The sequence below is a fragment of the Pelobates fuscus genome, chromosome 6, assembly GCF_036172605.1.
Source record: "Pelobates fuscus isolate aPelFus1 chromosome 6, aPelFus1.pri, whole genome shotgun sequence".
NCBI classification, from domain to species: Eukaryota; Metazoa; Chordata; class Amphibia; order Anura; family Pelobatidae; genus Pelobates; species Pelobates fuscus.
Window position 1 is genome coordinate 213,507,187 of NC_086322.1, and position 23,374 is coordinate 213,530,560.

General features: G+C 40.9%; 2 protein-coding genes across 2 annotated transcripts in view; one reads left to right on the forward strand and one right to left on the reverse strand.

Annotated features, from left to right (window-relative positions):
* The window catches only part of GTF2E2 (general transcription factor IIE subunit 2), a 43,301-nt gene extending 33,991 nt beyond the window's left edge, over positions 1–9,310 (forward strand). The window contains exons 6-8 of the mRNA XM_063458729.1: positions 3,094–3,187; positions 6,098–6,213; positions 8,763–9,310. Of these exons, the coding sequence (XP_063314799.1) occupies positions 3,094–3,187; positions 6,098–6,213; positions 8,763–8,882 (330 nt within the window). The 3' untranslated portion in view covers positions 8,883–9,310. The remainder of the gene's footprint in view (positions 1–3,093; positions 3,188–6,097; positions 6,214–8,762) is intronic.
* The window catches only part of SMIM18 (small integral membrane protein 18), a 290,872-nt gene that overhangs the window by 27,479 nt on the left and 240,019 nt on the right, over positions 1–23,374 (reverse strand). The gene's annotated exons all lie outside the window — the stretch shown is intronic.

The following is a 23,374-nucleotide window of genomic DNA, read 5'->3' on the forward strand; positions in this document are numbered from 1 at the left end:
GGGGGATCTGCTTTTTTCACTTTATATGTTAGGAGCTCTTTTCTTTCTTTCTCTTTTACCGACTCCAGAGCTACATCTAATTTATTTACTTCATAGTTTTTTTCTAAAAACATATTTTTCAATGAGGTAGATTGGGCAATAAAATCAGCTGTAGATGAGCAATTACGGTGGAGGCGAAGAAATTGGCTTTTTGGGATGCCATCCAACCAGGGTTTATGGTGGCAACTTGTCTGATCTATTATTGTATTTGTACAAACTTCTTTAAAAAAAGTTTTTGTTTGGATGCATCCGTCTTGGATAAAGATATTTAAATCTAAAAAATTCACTGACGTATTGCTGAATTCTGAAGTTAAAACAATACCTCTATCATTCACATTTAAATGGTCTAAAAACAGTTTAAGAGACATTTCTGAGCCTTGCCAAATAAAAAATAAGTCATCAATATAACGGAAATAGGAAACCAGGTTTGCCCGCCAGCAATGATCACCCCAAATACACAAGCAACGTATACCCTTAATGGAAGCGAATTAGGGATAACAACACACGAAAAGGACTTGGGAATTGTTATAGACAACAAACTATGCAACAATGTGCAATGTCAATCCGCAGTGGCCAAGGCCAGTAAGGTATTGTCATGCATGAAAAAGGGCATTCATTCTCGGGACGAGAATATCATTTTGCCTCTCTATAAATCACTGGTAAGACCACATATTGAATATGCTGTGCAATTTTGGGCACCTGTTCTAAAGAAGGATATCATGGCACTAGAAAAAGTGCAGAGGCGGGCTACAAAATTAATAAAAGGAATGGAACATATCAGCTATGAAGAAAGGTTAACAAATTTAAACCTATTTAGTTTAGAAAAACGTCGCCTGAGAGGGGATATGATAACATTATACAAATATATTCGGGGCCAATACAAACCATTGTGTGGAAATCTATTCACAAACCGGACTTTACATAGGACACGAGGCCATGCGTTTAGACTGGAAGAAAGAAGATTTCGTCTAAGGCAAAGGAAAGGTTTTTTTACTGTAAGAACAATCAGGATGTGGAATTCTCTGCCTGAAGAAGTGGTTTTATCAGAGTCCATACAGATGTTCAAACAGCTACTAGATGCATACTTGCAAAGACAGAATATTCAAGGATATAATCTTTCAATGTAGGGTAATAACTGCTTGATTCAAGGATAAATCTGACTGCCATTCTGGGGTCAATAAGGAATTTTTTGTCCTAGCTTGTTGCAAAATTGTGCTTCAAACTGGGGTTTTTTTTTTTTTGTTTTTTTTTTTTTCTCTTTTGGATCAACAGCAAAAAACAGGTGTGAGGAAGGCTGAACTTGATGGACGCAAGTCTCTTTTCAGCTATCTAACTATGTAACTATGTAAGCGATGCTGGACATCCTCACGCTATGTGAGCACCAAAAGCGTCGCCGTAATCTCCATAGGAAAGCATGGAATAATGCTTTCCTATGGGGAGCCATTCGCATTAGGTCTTTCCCGCCGGCTGATGTTGGCCGGGGAGGAGAGTAGACGGAGCCTGACCCAGTGCCGAGGGACATCAGCGCTGGACACCGGTAAGTCACTGAAGGGATTTTAACCCCTTCAGCAGCGTGGGATGGGGTTGGGAGGGAGAGGGAGAAACGGATATGTTTTCCTGGCACTGGAGAGTCCCTTTAATCATGTCCATAGCATACCTAAGCATACTTTTTGCAGCTATAGTTTCTAAGGCATTGGGCCTTCACATAGGTAAGACTTCTTTCCACAACAAAATTACCTTTACAACTCCTTGTTAATGCAAATATCTTATAAGCCAAGCATATGTCACCAACTAGGTGTATAAAAGCATGACACATGGTCAAGAGATTCAGTTTTGATTCAAAGCCGACCCTTAAAGTGGGACAAAAATATGATCTAAGTGACAGATAAAATATCTGGCGCAATAATTTTCTTGAGTGTCTCAAAAACTGCACAACAGTCTTTAGAGTTGGCAACCTTTGCCATGCCAGATGTTTTGGACTACATCTCACTTGATTCTTTGCAGGCATTATGGCTGTAAGTGCATCATGGGAGTTGTAGTTCTCAACTTCTTGAGTGCCTACCCTGTTCTAGAGCTTACATAGAATACTGAGGAGGGTGGGGGGGGGGAGCAGCTGTCCTGTGCATTGAAAACTGTTCAAATTGACAGGAAGGCAACAGTGATGACTATACTATGCAGTAAAGTGCCTCTGAATGCACTGCATGTTGAACCTTTGCGTGATTGAGCTGTAGTAACAGGAAATCACAATGCTTTTCACTCCTGTCTTTTAAGAGCAGAGATACCCTGCTACAATGGGATATGGAAAATAAAAACTAGCTAGAAGTAGTTGATTGGAAAAATGTTTCCTGTTCTAATGACTCTCGATTACTACTGTCACACGCAGGAGGATGGGTTTGGACTTAGACATAAACATGAGTCCATCCTGCCTTGTTGATGATTCTGGCTGGTGTTGGTGGTGTGAGGGTGTGGAGAATGATTTCTTGGAACACGTTACTCTTATAACACCAATTGCACATTGTTTAAATGCCACAGCCTGAGTACTGTTGCTGATCGTGTACATCCCTTTATAGAAATTCAACCAACCTTCCAATGGATTAATTGCAGCATAATGCACCACGTTGCAAAGCACCTATCATCACAAACTGGTTTAACGAACAATGACAATGAGCTTGACGTTCTCTAGTGGCCTACACCATCACTAGAATTAAGTCCAGTGGGATGTGATGGAAAGGCGCATTCACAGCATGATTGTGCAGTGTACAGATCTGTAAAAACTGCGTACTGCTATCATGTCCGCATGGACCAGAAAATGTAAATCAGTCTATCCATTACCTTGTTACTCTCAAGGAACAAGAATTCAGACTGTAAAGAAAGGAGAGCCTAATAAAGTGGACACTGGGTGTATTATTAACATGTTCTATATAGTTTATCTTTTTGTTGGAACATTCCCATTTTCGTTCTAGTAGTTTGTCTGAGAATATAGAGATGTTTTAGTCTCATGTTGTTTGGGAAATATATATTGAATTGTTCTTATCTTTTTAAATTTGCATTTAGGCACTGGGGGACCAGATTGTGTTTGTAACACGACCAGACAAAAAGAAGATCCTTTTCTACAATGACAAAAGCTGCCAATTCTCTGTAGATGAAGGTAAGAGGTTACCCTGTCACATGTGGCTTTTATATTCTCTTGTGCTTGTAAAATGTAATGTAAAATTTGTTTTGTGAGCACCTACTGAATACTACAGTCATAACCTTATTCCGGTGTAAAGAGGACTATAAATGTTATATCTAGCTAGCTAGAAATAACTTTATGTCAACAACTAGGCAATTAATTTAATCATTATGAGCTCAGATGCGGACAATGACAAAATATGATAAATATTCAAGCTTATTGACTGTGCCATAGTTGTTGGGAAACAGGCCGTGGAAACACAAAATTAAAGGAACAGTCATACCTCTAGTGGCAGTCACTCAGATGGCTGCTAGAGGTGCTTCCTTATTCAGCTTCCCCACACTCTGCGTGGAGGTAGTAAATGTTCCTCAATGCATCTGTATGAGGAGATGCTGATTGGCGCAGCGTTTTGCCGCGCATACGTGATAGTCTCCCAATGTTTTCCTACTGGAAAGCATTGGATTGGGTTATCAGGGGTTCTCAACCCAGTCCTCAGGACCCCCTACCAGTCCAGGATTTGGGGATTACCTGGGTGTGTCTAAGGTGTTTAGAAAAAGGGGAAAAAAAACACCTTAGACTCTAAGGTGTTTTTTTTTTTGTTTTTGTTTTTTTTCTAAACACTTTAGACACACCCAGGTAATCCCTAAACCCTGGACTGGTAGGGGGTCCTTGAGGACAAGGCTGAGAACCCCTGGGTTAGATGATCAATTTTGATGATGTGTGCCAGAGAGGCAAAGCCAGTGTCAGTGGGCCCATGCAGAGCTGGAATAAAGGTGCTTGGTTTTGTTTTGTTTTTGTTTTTCAGTTTTTTTTTTTTTTTTTACTTATTTAACAGGAGCAAGGGGGGTGGGGGGTGGTCACCAACAATAGTGTTAAAAAACAATAGTGTCAAGAATACACGTCTGTGTTCCTGACACTGGAGTGTTCCTTTTGGGCAAAACCTATGCTTAAAAGCTCTAGTTGAGGACTATTTGTCAAGTGTAATAATAATAATAATAAGAAGAAGAAGATCCTCCTTATAATTGTGTTGTTTTGTTTTTCTGTTTCTTTTTTTCACTTCTCAGATATTTTGCGATTTGCTTTGTGCTATTCACACTAGTGTCCACTTGGTGGCAGCAATCACATTTCTATTTCCCCTAGATTCATGTGACTTTGAAAACATGACTATGTATGGCCTCTAGATTCTGTGCATATTGCATTACAGTAGGTTCAGTAAGTGCAGTTATATACGTAGTAGGTATTTGACCCATAGAGCTTACATTTATTATATCAATAGATTTCAGTAAGGTACAGAGAACCCTTAAAGATCTTTTTTATTGAAACCTTCGGTTTTATTTGATTCCTTTGTTAATCCTAGAAATACAGGTAATGTAGTGATGTAGTTCCTTTGCAAAATTTTCTTATGATATCCATATTTCAAAAAACTTTGGTTAGTGCTGATGGTAGGTATGGATTTTAGCCGCTAAAGGACCAACAACAGAATAATTTTGTCGTAGGACTTTTGTTTTTTTTATTACTGGCATTTAAAAAGCGCCAACATATTCTACAATGCTGGCATATTATAGTGGCATAGAGTGTTTAGGGACCAGATTGTGATGATTATTTGTCAAGAGAAGGTGAAAGGCAAAAGCTAAGATTATGCATTTATACTGCACTAGTACTACCATTATTTACTTGACGCAGATTGGAACTTTAATCATTTAAATACCCAAGTAAATCATGCATGAATTTATTGCTGCATTTTTTTCTCAATGTATATCTAAAGCAGCTTGCAAACACTGCATATCTCTTGTCTGAAGTCTTTGCAAGCTCTCCATTTCTTCCCTTTCCCAGACGTTCTGTGGTTGTCCAATCAGGCTTCCCAGTGCAGCTTAATGAGAAGTTATTACAAGGCAGGTGCAGTGGGCAATTGTTGCCTCTTGAGATTAGATCCACTGAGCTAACCAAACCAGGAAGTAACAGAGCCATTTATCTGATTGACAGCCAGAGGGTGTAACAAGGTTAATTTGTAAAATTGCTAATTTCTATTGAAATCTGCACTTTTTTTGTAAAAATGAGGATAAGAGGCCTTACTCTTTGATATAAAGCACTTCAGCATGTTTAAGTACTATAGTTGTTTTGAAGTGTTTATTTAAGGATCACATTCATAAACTTTTCCCGTTGGCAGATTGGTTTTCTTGCCTGTATGCTCCAGCATAGTAAGTACAATTCTGCCAAATACGCATCTTTCATTGTAATAAAATATTGATTCTTTCAACACATACATCACTGTGTGAGTTACATTTTCATAAGTTTATATAAAATACATTTGTAACTCAATCTAGCTGCTTTCTATCAAAATATTGTGCTTACAATTGTATGCCTGTATTTTTAAATGATTTACCGTATGCATGTTAAGCAACCTGAAGCAGATGTAATTAGCTTTCTGAGTTTTCACAAAGGGCAGAGTAGATGGGCTAACTGGTTATTACTTCCTTGATGCGTCATGTCACAGAGGTTGGGGCCAGGTCTAAATGAGATTGGTACTATTCCTCCTCTATCTTCCCCCCTCTCTATCTCCTCCCCCTTTTCCTCCTTTCCCCCCTACCTTCCCCCTCACCCCCCCCCTCCCCCCCCCTCACCCTTTCATTGGTTTGGTCGCTTGGCACCTTAGATGAAATTCATCTGCCAGACTCAGTAAGACAAATTTAGCTGTGGTTCTGTTTTATTCAGAGTCAGGGGGTTGCTTTGTAAGGCAAGTAGAATCAACTTTGCAGGATTGTAGGTCCGTTGTCTGCCAGGAAAATGTATTTCTACACATTTTGACTAACCTTAATTCTGTTTTGTGTTTATTGTGCTGTATGTGTTTACTGGTTTAGTTATTTGTGCTTCTCAATTTGATTGTAGAATTTCAGAAGTTGTGGCGGAGTGTCCCAGTGGATTCTATGGATGATGAAAAGATTGAGGAATACCTCAAAAGACAGGGAATTACCTCCATGCAAGAGTCCGGACCAAAGAAAGTTGTAAGTTCATCTTTATTTCAATTTAAAAACCTCTTTTTTTTTTTTTTTTTTGCAACATATATAACAAAGTTCTCAAATGAACTACACGTATAATTGAAATAACCATTATGTTTTGTAAAATACACTGTGCTATGTTTTTTGTTTGTTTTTTTTAAATCATAATCCAGTTGTATATTTTATTTATTATACACCTCAGATTTTTTTTTTCTTTTTAAACTCATTGTTGTGTATTTATAGTCTTTATTCTGTTTGCTATATTTATGGGTATGTCTTCCTAATTTGAAATGTTAATTAGCGTCCTCTATTGTGCATCTTAATTGATTGCTGAAGTCAGATAACTCTAGGCTTAGTGAGTGTGAGTGTGAGTGTCTGTGTGTCTGGACTCAGCCTCCCTACCACCCTCCCCACCACCCTCACCAGCCTCAGCACCCCACACCACCCTCAGCCTCCCCACCCTCCCCAATAACCTCAGCCCCACCACCCTCCGCCTCCCCACCCTCCCCAATAACCTCAGCCTCCCCACCCTCCCCACCACCCTCAGCCTCAGCACCTAAACTTTTGTAAGCTTTTCTGAATCTGCAAAAGAAGATAAAGTACTCCTTTTTCTTACTGATAATTATTAGGGATCGACCGATTATCGGTTTTACCGATATAATCGGCCGATATTCTGCATTTTCGGCAATATCGGTATCGGCCAATATAGATACCGATATTGCCGATAATACCTCCCAGGACCGCCGGGCTCATTACAAGTCCGGCGGTCCTGGGGGGGCGGGCAGCAAGCGTTTACTCACCTCCCAGCAGCTCCTCCAGCTCCCCAGTGTAAATCTCGCGAGACCCGCAGCCAGCTCTGACGGCCGCGGGTCTCGCGAGATTTACACTGGGGAGCTGGAGGAGCTGCACGGAGGTGAGTAAACGCTTGCTGCCCACCCCACTTCCCTCCCCTCCCCCAGCTAAGCCAATGCCACTGGACCACCAGGGATTAACATATCCCCCCTCCCTGGCAAGGCAACAAGCAGGGAGGGGGGACAACAACAAATAAATGATAATAATTCAATATATAAAAAATAAATAAATAATTTAATATAAAAATTTAAAAAAAATGTTTTAATAAAAAATGCCCCCTCACACACACACTATTATTATACACATACACTACACAAACACACTGTGTTTATAATTCAGTGTGTTTGTGTAGTGTGTGTGCATATATAATGCAGTGTGTATATATAATAAACACTACACAAACACACTGCATTATACACACACACACACTATACAAACACACACACTGCATTATATACACACACACACTGCATTATATACACACACACTATACAAACACACACACTGCATTATATACACACTGCATTATATACACACACTGCATTATATACACACACTGCATTATATACACACTGCATTATATACACACACTATACAAACACACACACACTATACAAACACACACTGCATTATATACACACTGCATCCACTACACACACACACTGCATCCACTACACACACACTGCATCCACTACACACACACTGCATCCACTACACACACACTGCATCCACTACACACACACTGCATCCACTACACACACACTGCATCCACTACACACACTGCATCCACTACACACACACTGCACAAACACTGCATCCACTACACACACACTGCACAAACACTGCATCCACTACACACACATACACAGCTCCCCTGTCTAAACACACTGCCTCCACTACACGTGGCATGTATATTTTGTGCATTTACCTTTAGAAATAGTTTTTTATTTTCCAAAATGGTAAATGTACAGAATATCGGCAAATTATATCGGCTATCGGCCTGAAAGTTCACAGGATATCGGTATCGGTATCGGCTCTAAAAAATCAATATCGGTCGATCCCTAATAATTATACAACTATACATACAAATAACATCTATTTAAATGGTTAATACAACCAGAACAGTGCTGGCTTTGGTCAAGTAAACCCTTCCTATCCTGTGTGCGCTTACCCCCTCTATCCCCTCTATGTGGAATGGGGGGTGGGGGAGGGAAGGCCGGGCATGCAGCAAACAGAGCAGACTTTACCTTATGTCCAGACCAGCTTGCCATTCCCCTGTGCGGCCTCCGCGCCAGGAGGAAAAGAGATCCTTTCACTACCTCCTGGTACATTGGCACACAGAGAGCATCACCTGGAATGAGAAGAGAACAGGTCAACCAATCCCAGGCAACCAGGACAAAATTCTTAGTCGCCATGGCAACCTGGCGCCTGGGATTTGTTGAGCCCTGACTTAAGACATTTAATGAAGAGCGCCTAATATCAAATGTTTCAGGAACCCTGTCCCTTATGATATACTGGTATGTGTTTGTTATTTAGTGTTATTCATTAAATGTCTTACACAAATGTGACCTATATCAGCTAAGCCGTGCATTGTGCTTTTTCTGTGTTTGTCAAACTTTAACTGCTCTATTTTGCAATGTTCTTAATCGCTGTATTATATAAAGGATACCCTGAAGCCTCTTTGCAATTGCTCTGTCTTGTAGATCCCAGTTCAGAAGCGGAAGAAATCCAACTCACAGAAGAAGAGAAGGTTTAAGACTCACAATGACCACTTGGCTGGTGTGCTCAAAGACTACACAGATGTTACTCCTGGCAAACCATAATCATATAATTAGGACCGAGGATGTTTACAGAGGATTTTTACCATAGAGTTTCCTTAGAACGCTTAATGCCCCAGCCTTAATATGTCTTCTTATCCTTCCAAAACTTAATACCAACTGTGTTTACTCCTTGGGGTTTCACTGAAGCTATCTGATTATTGACCATAATCAATTTTTGGCAAAGTATTAAAGCAAAAAGTGTATCATTCGTTAAACTGAAGTAGTACTGGAGCAGTACGTGTGTGGAAGCCTACACAGTATGCAGGACAATTTGTGGATGTGTATTATTCCTTTTTTGGGGGAGTGTTTTTTCTTTTCTTTTTTTTAATTTCTTTAATTTGATAGTCTTGAAACTAGAGTGGATGTTCCAGCATTTTGGGCAGGTGAACATGCTGTTTACTGTATGTATATTGGCAAGAAAAAAAATTCTGAAGTTGTTGTTTTTTTTTTTTTGGGGGGGGGGGGGGGGGATGTGTGATTTAATTTACAAAAAAAATGTATTGTGCAGAATTTGATTTAATGTCTCAAACTGCATTTAGTTCTTCATTAAAAATATTTGCTTTTTGGAGGTTCCTCTATACCTGCTTAGTAATTTAAAACGCACATGCCAAGTCCCTTACAGACCACTGAATTGTGTTTATACCAGCAGTACTTACATTGTAAGAAGAACATCAAAGATATATTTTTTCACTTTGTGTCTTTAAAGCAACTTAATTTTGGTTTGCAAAATTATTTTAAATAATACTTACATGATTTTGTGCATGCAATTTGTATACATGTCTGTATATAGGTATATACATAGATTTGCCTAGAAATAAAGGGTACATAAACTGTAAGATGTGTTGCATAGTAAATCAGCCATATATTTACCATAGCTTTTTATTTGTACGATGTAGTTGATAATTTGTTAAAGAAAACTAAGATTACGGATTTATATTATTTCTTTACTTCTGCTGTTTGCATGACATATTACAGAGATACAAATAGTAATTTTGGCTTTTATTTAAAAACAAATGTTTTAGGATCCACTGATGGGGCCCTGTGCTCCTCTTGCAGCTATTATCGTCCTTGAGGGATGAAATTATTACTTTTTTTTATTTTATTTTTTAAAACAAACCCCATTCAGAGCTTCCACGCAGAATGCATTCAGAACTGGAATTGTCTGCAGATCCTAACAAAATATAAAATATTCCTTTAGTTTCTGTTAATTGTGATTTACATGAATTAACACAGTTTGATTTGAAGAATTATTTGAAAACGGGTATTCTTCAAGCAATAGTGAATAGCACCAAACTTAAAAAAAAAAAAAAAAGCTTTTAACTTCATCTATTGAATGGTAAAGAAGATATGTTATATGACATTCTTAAAGCTAATCTCTAACGTTGTGCAATGTGTTTAATTGCAGTGAACAACATTCAGGTTCAGTTTGTGGAATTCCTAATGAGATGTTTTCCAAATTCCAGAGATTACCCCTATCTGCCCTATCACTCAAAACTTCAGAAATTTTTATATTCGCTTGAGAACCATGATGCACACAGATTATGATTGCCATCCATATCTGGGTAACTAATTAGGAAGTAAAATTCCTAATTATCACAGTGGCAGCAGAGAGGGCAGGCTTTTGGTGCAGTTTTTTTGCTAAAAATGGATGCTACCCAATGCTTCATAGGCTTTATTTATTCTTTCTTACTGTGCCATCTATAGGATGGTTATAAAATAATGAAATTGGAATAACCCTCTATACTTGTGGTAGTAATTTATTCCCTATTATTCCTTAAATGGAAACTCCAGTGCCAGGAAAACAATCAGTTTTCCTGGCACTGGAGGTACCCTCTCCCTCCCACCCATCAATCCCCGGTTACTGAAGGGGTGAAAACCCCTTCAGTCACTTACCTGAGGCAGCGACGATGTCCCTCGTCGCTGCCTCCTCCTCCGCGCCGCTCCTCCCTCTGATTCCGTCGGCTGGTGGGCAAGACTGATCCCGCCCACCGGCCGAGGAGACCTAATGCGCATGCGCGGCAATGCGCATTAGGTCTCCCCATAGGAAAGCATTGAAAACGAATTTTAATGCTTTCCTATGGGGAAATGAGCGACGCTGGAGGTCCTCACACAGCGTGAGGACGTCCAGCGACGCTCTAGCAAGGAAAATCCTTGCTAGAAATCAGGAAGTGACCTCTAGTGGCTCTAGACAGCCACTAGAGGTGGAGTTAACCTTGCAATGTAATTATTGCAGTTTATAAAAAAACTGCAATAATTACAGTTGCAGGGTTAAGAGTAGTGGGAGTTGGCACCCAGACCACTCCAATGGGCTGGAAGGTCCCTTTTAAGAATAGAACCTTTTTTTTTTTTTTTTAGGTTTTAAAATTTTCTTTATTTGGTTCAAAAATGATATACAATACAGTCAAATTATTACACTTAGATTGACAATAGATCAAAGTTACATAAGCGTTAAATATTGGGTCTTGAGTCTGGTGGCTATGATTAACATTGTGCCACTTAGTACCGTTTCAAATATGGATAGTGATAGTTTTGTGGTCATTAGGTGGTAACAAATGTTTTGTCGAGTAGTTAACTTTATCCTTCTTAAAAAACTGTTTTCGTTTTTTGGGTATTATTGATAATTTTTTTTTTTTTTTTTTTATGTCCATTTTTTTTATTTAGTAATTTTTCTGCACACACATTTTGCTGCTTTTTTGATTTTTGCCTGTAAGGCGTTCATTCATTTTATATATTTAGATAATGTATGTGTACATGAACTGTCCATTTTTTTTTTTTTTTTTTTTGCAAGCAAGTCCTATTTTCTCATTTTGTATTGCATGGTTGGTGATATTTATGTATTTATTCCTCTTACTGCACAGTTTTACTTACCGTGCAGTGTGGTGCCTGTCCTCTCAGGTGAGTGCTAGCACATACATTTTCTGGCCTCCATAAGATCAGTGGAATACACTCACTGGCATTTTCATTAATTCTTTACCAGATAACTATATATATTTTTATTATTGTGAAGCAAACAACAAATAGGACAAAATAACAGAAAAGTCAATGTGCAGAACTATTTACCCCCCTAAAGTCAATACTTTGTAGAGCCACCTTTTGCGGCAATCACAGCTCCAAGTCGCTTTGGATAAGTCTCTATGAGCTTGCCACATCTTACCACTGGGATTTTTGGCCATTCCTTCTTGCAAAACTGCTCCAGCTCTTTCAAGTTGGATGGTTTGCGTTTGTGAACAGCAATCTTTGTCTGACCACAGATTTTCTATTGGATTGAGGTCTGGGCTTTGACTAGGCTATTCCAACACATTTACATGTTTCCCTTAAACCACTCAAGTGTTGCTTTAGCAGTGTGTTTGGGGTCATTGTCCTGCTGGAAGGTGAACCTTCATCTTAGCCTCAAATCACGCACAGAGTGGTATAGGTTTTGCTCAAGAATATCCCTGTATTTAGCACCATCCATCTTTTCCTCAACTCTGGCCAGTTTCCCAGTCCTGTCTGCTGATAAACATCCCCACAGCATGATGCTGCCACCACCATGTTTCACTGTGGGGATGGTGTTCTCTGGGTAATGGGATGTGTTGGGTTTGCGCCAGACATAGCATTTTCTTTGATGGCTGAAAAGATTTTAGTCTCATCAGACCAGAGCACATTCCTCCATACATTTTGGGAGTCTCCCACATGCCTTTTTGCAAACTCAAAACATGCCATTTTGTTTTTTTGCTGAAAGTAATGGCTTTCTTCTGGCCACTACCATAAAGCCCAACTAATGGAGTTACGGCTTATTGTCGTCCTATCTACAGATACTCCAGTCTCTGCTGTGGAACTCTGCGGCTCCTCCAGGGGTAACCTTAGGTCTCTCTGCTGCCTCTCTCAATAATGCCCTCCTTGCCCAGTCCGTGACTTTTGGTGGGCGTCCGTCTCTTGGCAGGTTTGCTGTTGTGCCATGTTCTTTCCATTTGGTTATGGTAGATTTGATGGTGCTCCTGGGGATCATCCAAGATTTGGATATTTTTTATAACCTAACCCTGACTTGTACTTCAACAACATTGTCCCTTACTTGTTTGGAGAGTTCCTTGGTCTTCATGGCAGTGTTTGGTTAGTGATGCCTCTTGCTTAGGTGTTGCAGCCTCTGGGGCCTTTCAAAAAAGGTGTGTGTATGTAATGACAGATCATGTGACACTTAGATTGCACACAGGTGAACATCATTTCACTAATTATGTGACTTCTGAAGGTAATTGGTAGCACCAGAGCTTTTTATAGGCTTCATAACAAAGGGGGTGAATACATACGCAAATGTCAATTTTCTGTTTTTTATTTCTAAAATATAGTGTTATGTATATATTTTTCTCATTTCACTTCATCAACTTAGACTATTCTAAATGTGTTCTAAACCATCACATACAATTCAGATTAGTAAAACATTGAATTTAAGGCTGTAATATAACAAAATAGGTAAATTAAGGGCGGTGAATACTTTTGCAAGACACTGTATGTCAAATTCTATATAAGGCAGGGCTCGATAAATCACAGTAAGAATTTTGTCCTGGTGCTTGGCTGTTTGTCACCTTCAGCACTGGTCACCTTAGCCACCCTCCTCCCCTTCGAGCCAGGTGGCTGTGAAAAATGGAGGCGGGTGGCGAAGGAGCTGTAATCATAAAGCTCTTCTTGCTCTGTTCCCTCACACACCCTGATATGATGCAGTGAGATGGGATATGATGTCACTCTGGGCCCTGCATGACTAAACAGCGCAAAAGAAGAATTACAGGATTAGAGCAGCTCCACTGGACCCCCCGGGAAAGGATTCATTCCAGCTCTCCCAAAAGTAGGGAGGCAGGGTGGATTTAAATTATAATAATAATGTGTGTGTGTTTAGATCTGTCTGTGAGTATTGGTACTAGAGTTGAGCGTACACCTGGATGTTCGGGGCACCAGTTGACAGGGGCAGTTTACTTAATCCACCAATCAGAGTGTTATGAGTCAAATTACACAGCGTCGGAAAATTCCAAAGAACTTTCCCACGCTGTGTAAAATGACACAGAGCACTCTGATTGGTGGATTTCAAGCCATCCAATCAGAGTGCTGTGACAGGTAAATGTAGAGACTTACCTGTGAGAGCACTCTGAATTGGATGGCTTAAACCCACCAATCAGAGTGCTCGGAGCCTAATTGCAGGGCGGAGCAAGTCTTTATAAGACTTGCCCCGCCCTGCAGAGCTCAGTCTGCGCGGAGTCCTCCATGAATGAAGATGAATTTTTTTTTCCTGCGCTGTGTTTTTTTTTTTATTAACTGCGTCGGTTATTATGGATTTTTAGTTGGCCTTTTTGGGGGTTGAAAAAAGAAGATTTTAGAAGAAAGAAAACATGAAAGGGTAAGTTTTATTTTATTTAATTTTTTTTACAGGTACTTAGCTAATGCCCCCCCCCCTCATTATTTTTAGGGTGTGGGGAGTAGATGAGGTTAATTATTTTGGGGAGGGGGGTGACTAGTGGTTTGGGGACCCCTAGTCACCTGGGGGAGGGGGGGTAATTTTTAATTTAGGGCCCCCACCCACCACTCATGTCTCCCAGCCAGGGTCCCTAGTGTCCTCATGTCTGTGTCCCAATGTCTCTGTGTCCCCATGTCTGCCAGTGTCCCCATGTTTATGTCCACAAGTGCCCCCATGTGTCTCAGTGTCCCCATGCCTCCCAGCCAGTGTCCCTAGTGTCTGTGTCCCCATGCCTCCCAGTGTCCTCTAGTTTCCCAGTGTGTGTTCCCATGTCTGTGTTCCCATGTCCCTAGTGTCATAGTGTCCCCAAATGTGTTTGTCTCCCCATTTCTCCCAGTGTCTCCATGTCTGTGTCCACAAGTGCCTCCATGTCTCCCAGTGTCCACAAGTGTCTCAGAGCCTCATGTCTCTCAGTGTCCCCTGGTCTCTGTGTTCCCTAGTATCCTAGTGACACGGGACACACTGAGACATGGGGACTCTGGGAGAAATGGACACACTGGGAGACTAGGGGACTGGGCGACATGAGGACACTGAGACAGTGGAAGACTAGGGGACTGTGATACATGATGCCAGGCTGGCCCTCTAATTCTTTGGACAGACATGGGCATGTTTTGGGGCATGTTCACCCTTTTGGCAGTTCTGGTCACGTGATTTGCATCAGTGGCCCACCCTTTTATCCCACCAATTGACTTCCAGCTTCACAGGACACTGCTGTTAGGGGTATGGATTTACTTGAAAGATAAAAGCATACATTAGTGAGATATTAGCATAGAGTATTTGTTTTCTTATAGCTGCATTCTTTGAGTTTCCCTCCAACACCATCTCCATCAGATACATGACGCTTGAGAGGTATGACTGTTTTAGTGTTTTTGGTCGATAAGATTCTGTAATTAGGCCCCATCATAATTGTCAGAACCAGGCCCACTGGGCTCTTAATCTGGCCCTGGGTTCTCGCTCAACTCTAATTGGTACTTAATTCTAAGCATACAAGGGATGTTCATGGCCACAAAAAGCTAAGTGAAAAAACTGATACATTGCATGAAACATCTAGTGTGTCACATCAGAATATATTCATTATTTATATAGCGCCAGCAAAATTCTGTAGCGCTGTACAATAGGTGGTCTGCATAAGTTAAATACCCATGACATTTGGTTCTAGTATTCTTTATTTGTAAATTTAATGTATTCCTGATGCAATCGTGTTTAACTATTTAGGTGATCGGCCCCTTTCCAATCACATGGTAAAGGTATGATTTTACTCCCTTTTTTTTCCCTATGCCGCAAAGGGGCTCACTCTGGCTGGCTACGCCTCCATGACTGAGCTAATCTATCTTAATGGTCTCAGCTAATCCAATGCTTTCCCATAGGAAAGTATTGGGAGGCTATTGCACATGCGCGGCAAAACGTCACGCCAATCAGCATCTCCTCATAGAGATGCACTTATTCAATGCATCTCTGAGGAACATTCAGCACGTCCATGCAGAATGTGGAGACACTGAAGTAGATACTGCTCACTTTGCAGTACTGGACTAGGATGCACCTCTATTAGCCATCTGAGTGACTGCCACTAGAGGTGATACTAGGCAACAATATAAACACTGCTTTTTCTCTCAAAAGACAGTGTTTACATCGAAAAGCTTACAGGGACTGACTATAGAAGCAACTACATTAAGCTGTAGTGGGTCAAATTACTATAGTGTCATTTAAGACCTGTTATTTTTGTCATTGAAAATAAAGCTTTGTTGGCTAAAAACCTGACTACTAACGTTCTGTTTTTTTAGCTGGCTCCTAGATTTAATGCAGTTTTGTCAAGGGAAAATATTATAATCTGTGGGTGCGTTATGTCTCCTCAGTGACATTTTTTTTACTACAATATACGCTTCATCCATATTTCTCTCATTCTCAGTCCTTACTCTACACTCACCCTTTAACCCCTTCACGACGGGTGACGGACGAGGTCCGTCATCCTGGGGATGCCCTTAACGACGGGTGACGGACCTCGTCCGTCACGCGGTAAAATTAACCCCAGATCGCCGCAATCGCGGCGATCGTGGGGTTAATGGTGCTCCGGTCTGCCTCTGCATTAGAGGCAGACCGGGAGCACCGGATCGGGCTGTCAGAGTACATGTGCCCGCTCTGACAGCATGCCAGAGCGGGCACATGTGCTCTCTATACTCACCTCCGCCTCCCTGCACTTCCGGGTTCAGTGTGAAGTGCAGGGAGACGGATCTGCAGTGATCCTGCCCCCTGGTGTGAAAAAAAAAAGTTAAAATTAAATCCCACCCCCCCTTTACCCATATTAATAAAAAATTAACCCCTTCCCTGCCAATTGATAACTGACTACAGTGATCAATTGGCAGGGATTACATTTTAATATGATCTGATTTTTTTTTTAACCCCTGAGGGTTAATTCTTTTTTTTTTTTAACCCTCAGGGGTTAAATTTATTTTATTTATTAATTTAAATATTTTAAAATTATAAATTTAGCTAGCTGGGGAGGGTGGAAGTTAGTGGTGAATTGGGGGATTTAGTGTTAGGCTAACTAGGGGTTAACGTTAAAAAAAGTTTTAAAATAAGCGTTAAAAAGTTAAAAAATTAAGTAAAAAAAAAGTTTTAATAACGTTTAAGTAAAAAATAAAAAAAAAATAAACCCTTTACCCAGTCCAAATAAAAATTAACCCCTTGCCTGCCAGTCTATCACTGCCTACAGTGATCAAAATACAGATCACAGTATTATACTGTGATCTAATTTTTTTTTAACCCCTGACGATTAACTTTTATTTATTTTTTAACCCTCAGGGGTTAAATTAATTTAATTAACTAATTTAAATATTGTATAATTAAATATTTTGCTAGCTGGGGTGGGTGGGAGTTATGGGAAAATGGGGAATTTACTGTTAGTGCTGCTTACTGCTAGTTAGGGGTTAACGGTAAAAGAAAAAGCTTAGAAAAATGTTAAATCTGTAAAAAAAGTTTTACGAAAGTTTAGGAAACTTTAAAAAAATGAATAAGCAAAACAAAAGTTTAAAAAATAGTTTTAAAAAGTAAAAAAAGTTTTAAAAAGTAAAAAAATACATTTAATAACGCTCATTACCACTACACCTGGTACAAGCTAGCGGAAAAATGATCCCACGCTAAGGTTCAAAATATGCCTTTTGAAATACCCTGGGATGTCTTCTTTAAGAAATGGTATGGCTTTATGGGGTATTTGGATTATATAGCCTGGTAAAATACTCTAAAATGGGACATGGGCACAGCGTAAAAATTTAAAGTTTGAAAAAAATGGAATGGCTGTGTCCCAAATGTGCCCCTCCGATGTCCACATATACCTGGCAAAGGTACATACGGGGGTATTTTTGTACTCAGCCGACATAGCTGAGCAACATATAAAGTATTATAGAGTGGTGGTACACAAAATGTTTGCAAAATATACTGTGCAAACTCACTTTGTGTGTCAAAAAGGCAGAAAAAATGCTTATTACCACTACACCTGGTACAAGCTAGCGGAAAAATTATCCCACACTAATTTTCAAAATATGCCTTTTGAAATACCCTGGGATGTCTTCTTTAAGAAATGGTATGGCTTTATGGGGAATTTGGATTATATAGCCTGGTAAAATACTCTAAAATGGGACATGGGCACAGCGTAAAAATGTAAAGTTTGAAAAAAAATGGAATGGCTGTGTCCCAAATGTGCCCCTCCGATGTCCACATATACCTGGCAAAGGTACATACGGGGGTATTTTTGTACTCAGCCGACATAGCTGAGCAACATATAAAGTATTATAGAGTGGTGGTACACATAAGGTTTGCAAAATATACTGTGCAAACTCACTTTGTGTGTCAAAAAGGCAGAAAAAACGCTTATTACCACTACACCTGGTACAAGCTAGCGGAAAAATGATCCCACGCTAAGGTTCAAAATATGCCTTTTGAAATACCCTGGGGTGTCTACTTTAAGAAATGGTAGGCCTTTGTGGGGTAGTTTGAATTTAAAACTTACGAAGATGCTTGGAAATTGCACATAGGTCCAGCGTCAAAATTCAAAGTTCTGTAAAAACTGATATGGCTTGGTCTCCAATATGCCACTGTAGCTTCACAAAATAGTGCCAAAGACATTCATTGGGGATGTCTTTTTACTCGGAAGACTTAGCTGAGCATAATTTGAAGGTTTTGAACTTAGTGGCACATATGAAATATACAAAATGCCCAGCAAAAATGCAATCCGTATGTCAAAAAATGCACAAAATTATTTTTTACCACATACTTTGGCATATATTGGTGAATAAATGGGGGCATGCTAAGGCACAATATGCACCTTATGATATACCCTGGAGTGTCTACTTTTACAAATGGTAGGCCTTTGTGGTTTTTTTTTTGAACAGTCAAACTGTTATAATACCCCAAATGGAAGCATAGGCTCATTAAATCCGTCTCTCAAAATTCAACTGTGAATACTGAAAAGGACAGGTCTCCTGTATGGCACTGTAGCTTCACGAAATAGTGCCATAGACATACAATGGGGGTGTCCTTTTACTCAGAAGACTTAGCTGAGCATAATTTGGGGGGTTTGAACTTAGTGGCACATATGAAATATACAAAATGCCCAGCAAAAATGCAATCCGTATGTAAAAAATGCACAAAATTATTTTTTACCACATACTTTGGCATGTAATGGTAAAAAAATGGGGGCATGTTAAGGCACAATATGCACCTTATGAGATACCCTGGAGTGTCTACTTTTACAAATGGTAGGCCTTTGTGGGGGTTTTTGAACAGTCAAACTGTTATAATACCCCAAATGGAAGCATAGGCTCATTAAATCCGTCTCTCAAAATTCTACTGTGAATACTGAAAAGGACAGGTCTCCTGTATGGCACTGTAGCTTCACAAAATAGTGCCAAAGACATACAATGGGGGTACCGTTGTACTCAGCAGAAGTAACTGAACACATAATAAAACTTTGTACAGGAATAGCACACAACAACTTTACAAAATACACATGAGAAGTTCTTTGTTATACGTTTGTGTGCGAAAACCCCCCAAAAACACAATTTTACTCCAATATTTAGCAGAGGTTGGCGGTAAAATGGCTACGTAGAAAGTGTCAAAACAACCTTAGGTAAATAGCCTGTGATGTCTACTTTATATAAATATATACTTTTGTGTGGCAATTTTGTTTTATTTTATGGCTATTAGGCTTACAAGACAAACATACCAAATTCTAAAATCGCTCCATATTAAAATTTTATTTTACTCCTTGTGCTTTGTGACCTGTAACTACCAAAAAAAACTTAAAATCCCAGACACATTATATATTCTGTAAATCAGAACAAATAAATGAATTTATTTTTAATTACTTTCCTTAACCTGCACTAATTATGCACACATTATGATTGCAAAAACTGTAAAAAAAAACAATATTTTTCATTTTTTTTGCATTTTTCTGTATTTTTTATATAATAAGTAAGCATTTATATATTTATATGTTATATCAAATTAAAGCCCTTTCTGTCCTTTAAAAAACAGTATATAATATGTGTCGGTGCAATAAATGAGAGAGATGCAAATTGCAGTTGAACGCAAACAGCAAGAAAATGCAAAAATTGCTTGTGTCATTAAGCGTAAGTCAAGCTTCTGAAGCTCTGTCCTTAAGGGGTTAACCTAAAATTCTGCCCTCAGTACGAAATTACTGAAACCCCTGCATAATGCATTTAAAAAAAATGATATTTAACAAATAAAAGAATATTACATTTAAATGCCCCTAGTTGTTTTCATTAAAGGACCACTATAGTGCCAGGAAAACACTCTTTTTTCCTGGCACTATAGTGCCCTGAGGGTGCCCCCACCCTCAGGGTCCCCCTCCCGCCGGGCTCTAGGGAGAGGAAGGGGTTAAACTTGCCTCTTTCTCAAGCGCCGGGTGGGGAGCTCTCCTCCTCGGCTGAATGCGCATGCGTGGCAAGAGCTGCGCGCGCTTTCAGCCAGTCTCATGATTTTCACAATGAGACAGCCACTAGAGGCTGGATTAACCCTAATATAATAACCCTAATATAAACATAGCAGTTTCTCTGAAACTGCTATGTTTATAGAAAAAAGGGTTAATCCTAACTGGACCAGGCACCCAGACCACTTCATTAAGCTGAAGTGGTCTGGGTGCATATAGTGGTCCTTTAAGTGAGATGCCATTAGCAAATGTGCATGCTGCTGCCATTAACAGTAAATGAAACTGCAGCAATTCCAAAACTTTCTTTTGTTATAATTCCCAATAAAATCAATGACATTTCAGCTCAATAACCTTAAAGGGACACTGTAGGCACCCAGACCACTTCTGCTCATTGGAGTGGTCTGGGTGCCAACTCCCACTACTCCTAAACCTGTAAGTGTAATTTTTGCAGTTTTTTTATAAACTGCAATAATTACCTTGCAGGGTTAACTCCACCTCTAGTGGCTGTCTACTAGACAGCCACTAGAGGTCTCTTCCTGGTCCATAGCACATATGGACCTGTGTGAGGACCTCCAGCGTCGCTCAAATCCCCATAGGAAAGCATTGAAATTCATTTTCAATGCTTTCCTATGGGGAGACCTTATGCGCATGCGCATTAGGTCTCCTCGGCCGGTGGGCGGGATCAGTCTCGCCCGCCGGCCGACGGAGCCAGTAGGAGGAGCGGCGCGGAGGAGGAGACAGCGGCGAGAGACATCGCCGCTGCCTCAGGTAAGTGACTGAAGGGGTTTTCACCCCTTTAGTAACTGGGGATTGGTGGGTGGGAGGGAGAGGGACCCTCCAGTGCCAGGAAAACGGATCGTTTTCCTGGCACTGGAGTTTCCCTTTAATCATGTAAAATGATCATTACAAAACACAATCTCTGTGGCATATACAGAATTCAGTATATATACATTCAATATATGCCACTGAGATTATTTCTTTGTTTTTATTATAATCACTGCATACTTATCATCAAGTATTATATTTTGCCATCAGATTTCTTTTTTGGTCACATGACCAGGATTAGTGTCTACATGGCAATTTGTATAGTATCATCCCCTGGATGTTGGGCAAAAGTAACATCCCCAGAACGTACTTGGAAACCAGAGCAATCTGAATGTACCTTTCCTGGTTAAATACTTTGTTATTATTAAGTCATATTATTAAGCTTTATTCATTATCATTATACATGATTAAGATCATTGAGCAAAAACACTGTTGATTTTACTGGGAAATATGGTCTTGTAACATTTATAGTGTCCATTTGCTGCCCGTACTATACATTTACTTCAGGGCGGGTCCGCACTCCTCTTGGAACGGTATGCCACAGGGCTGTGTTCTGTGTGCAGAGTTCTACTATTTTGTTAATAATGAGGCTGATATAGGAATTTTTTTTTAAATACATTTTTTTTAATTTTATTTTTTTTAAATACCACGACAAGGCCGACTTGCTACCAGGAACCATCATAATACTAATTTTTTTTTTTTTTTTAATATGCTTCAAAGTTGTGTTTAGAATGTCTACTTTACTTTACAGGGACACAGGGCCGGCGCATCCATAAGGCGGCACAGGCGGCCGCCTTAGGGCGCAACAAGAGGGGGGGCGCAAAATCCGAATCCTGGGCCCTTTGCCTGTGACTCACATTTTAAAAATATTTCCTGCTCCTGATTTGCTGCCCGGTTCCCAGTGCTGCTCTGATATGTCAGAGTAGTATGATGGGCGGGGCTTCCTCCTCCCTGCATTCCAACTCCCCGGCGGTCTCAGCTGAACGGAACTCAGGCCCAGTGTGCAGCTTCCCTGCAGTGAGTCACTGCTGCACCTGGACAGGACACACACAGAGCTGTTGATGGGCCTGGCAGCATCACCAGTGAGCAGGTAAGGAGAGCAGCATGTAAATTTTTTAAATTAACCCCCTCATTACCCCATTCCTCTAGCTGTGTGTCACTTTGATCCCCTATAGCTCTGACAGGGGATTAGGGGGAAATGTGAGACAGAGTGAGGTTAGAGTCTTTAATTCCCTGTCATTGTTTGCCTAAGCCCTGTTTCAGTCTGTCCCAATAATTCCCTGACCACTAGCCCTGTGTCACTGTACCCCTAATCCCCTTAGCACTGTGTCACAGCCCCACTAATCCCCTGCCATGTGTCACTCTGCCCCCCCAGTCCTGTGTAACTATGCCCCCCTGCCCCCTAGGCACTGCCCCACTAATCCCCTGCCCCCTAGGCCTGTGTCTCTGTCCCCCTAGCCCTGTATCACTCTGTCCCCCTAGCCCTGTGTCACTATGTCCCCCTGCCCCCTAGGCCTGTGTCACTGCCCACTAATCCCCTGCCCCTAGGCCTGTATCACTCTGTCCCCCTAGCCCTGTATCACTCTGTCCCCCTAGCCCTGTGTCACTATGTCCCCCTGCCCCTAGGCCTGTGTCACTGCCGACTAATCCCCTGCCCCTAGGCCTGTGTCACTGTCCCACTAATCCCCTGCCACCTAGCCCTGTGTCACTGTCCCCCTAGCCCTGTATCACTATGCCCCCCTTCTCCCTGGCCCTGTGTCACTGTCCCCCTGCCCCCTAGGCATGTGTCACTGCCCCACTAATCCCATGCCCCCTAGCTCTGTGTCACTCTGTACCCCTGCCCTTTAGCCCTGTGTCACCCCTAGCCCTGTGTCCTCCCTGCCCCCTAGGCCTGTGTCACTGTGTCACACTGTCCCCCTAGCCCTGTGTCACTATATCCCCCTGCACCCTAGGCCTGTGACCTCCCCACCAAACCCCTGCCTCCTAGCCCTATGTCACTATGTCCCCTTGCCCTCTAGGTCTGTGTAACTGCCCCACTAAACCCCTGCACTCTAGCCCTTTGTCACTATATCCCCCAGCCCCCTAGACCTGTGTCACTGGCCCACTAATCCCCTAACCCTGTGTCACTCTGTCCCCCTGCCCCCTAGCCCTGTGTCACTCTGTCCCCCTAATCCCTGCCCCATATTACTATTTCACTGTCCCCCAATCCCTACCCCCATAATCCCCTGCCCCCGTAGCCCTGTGTCA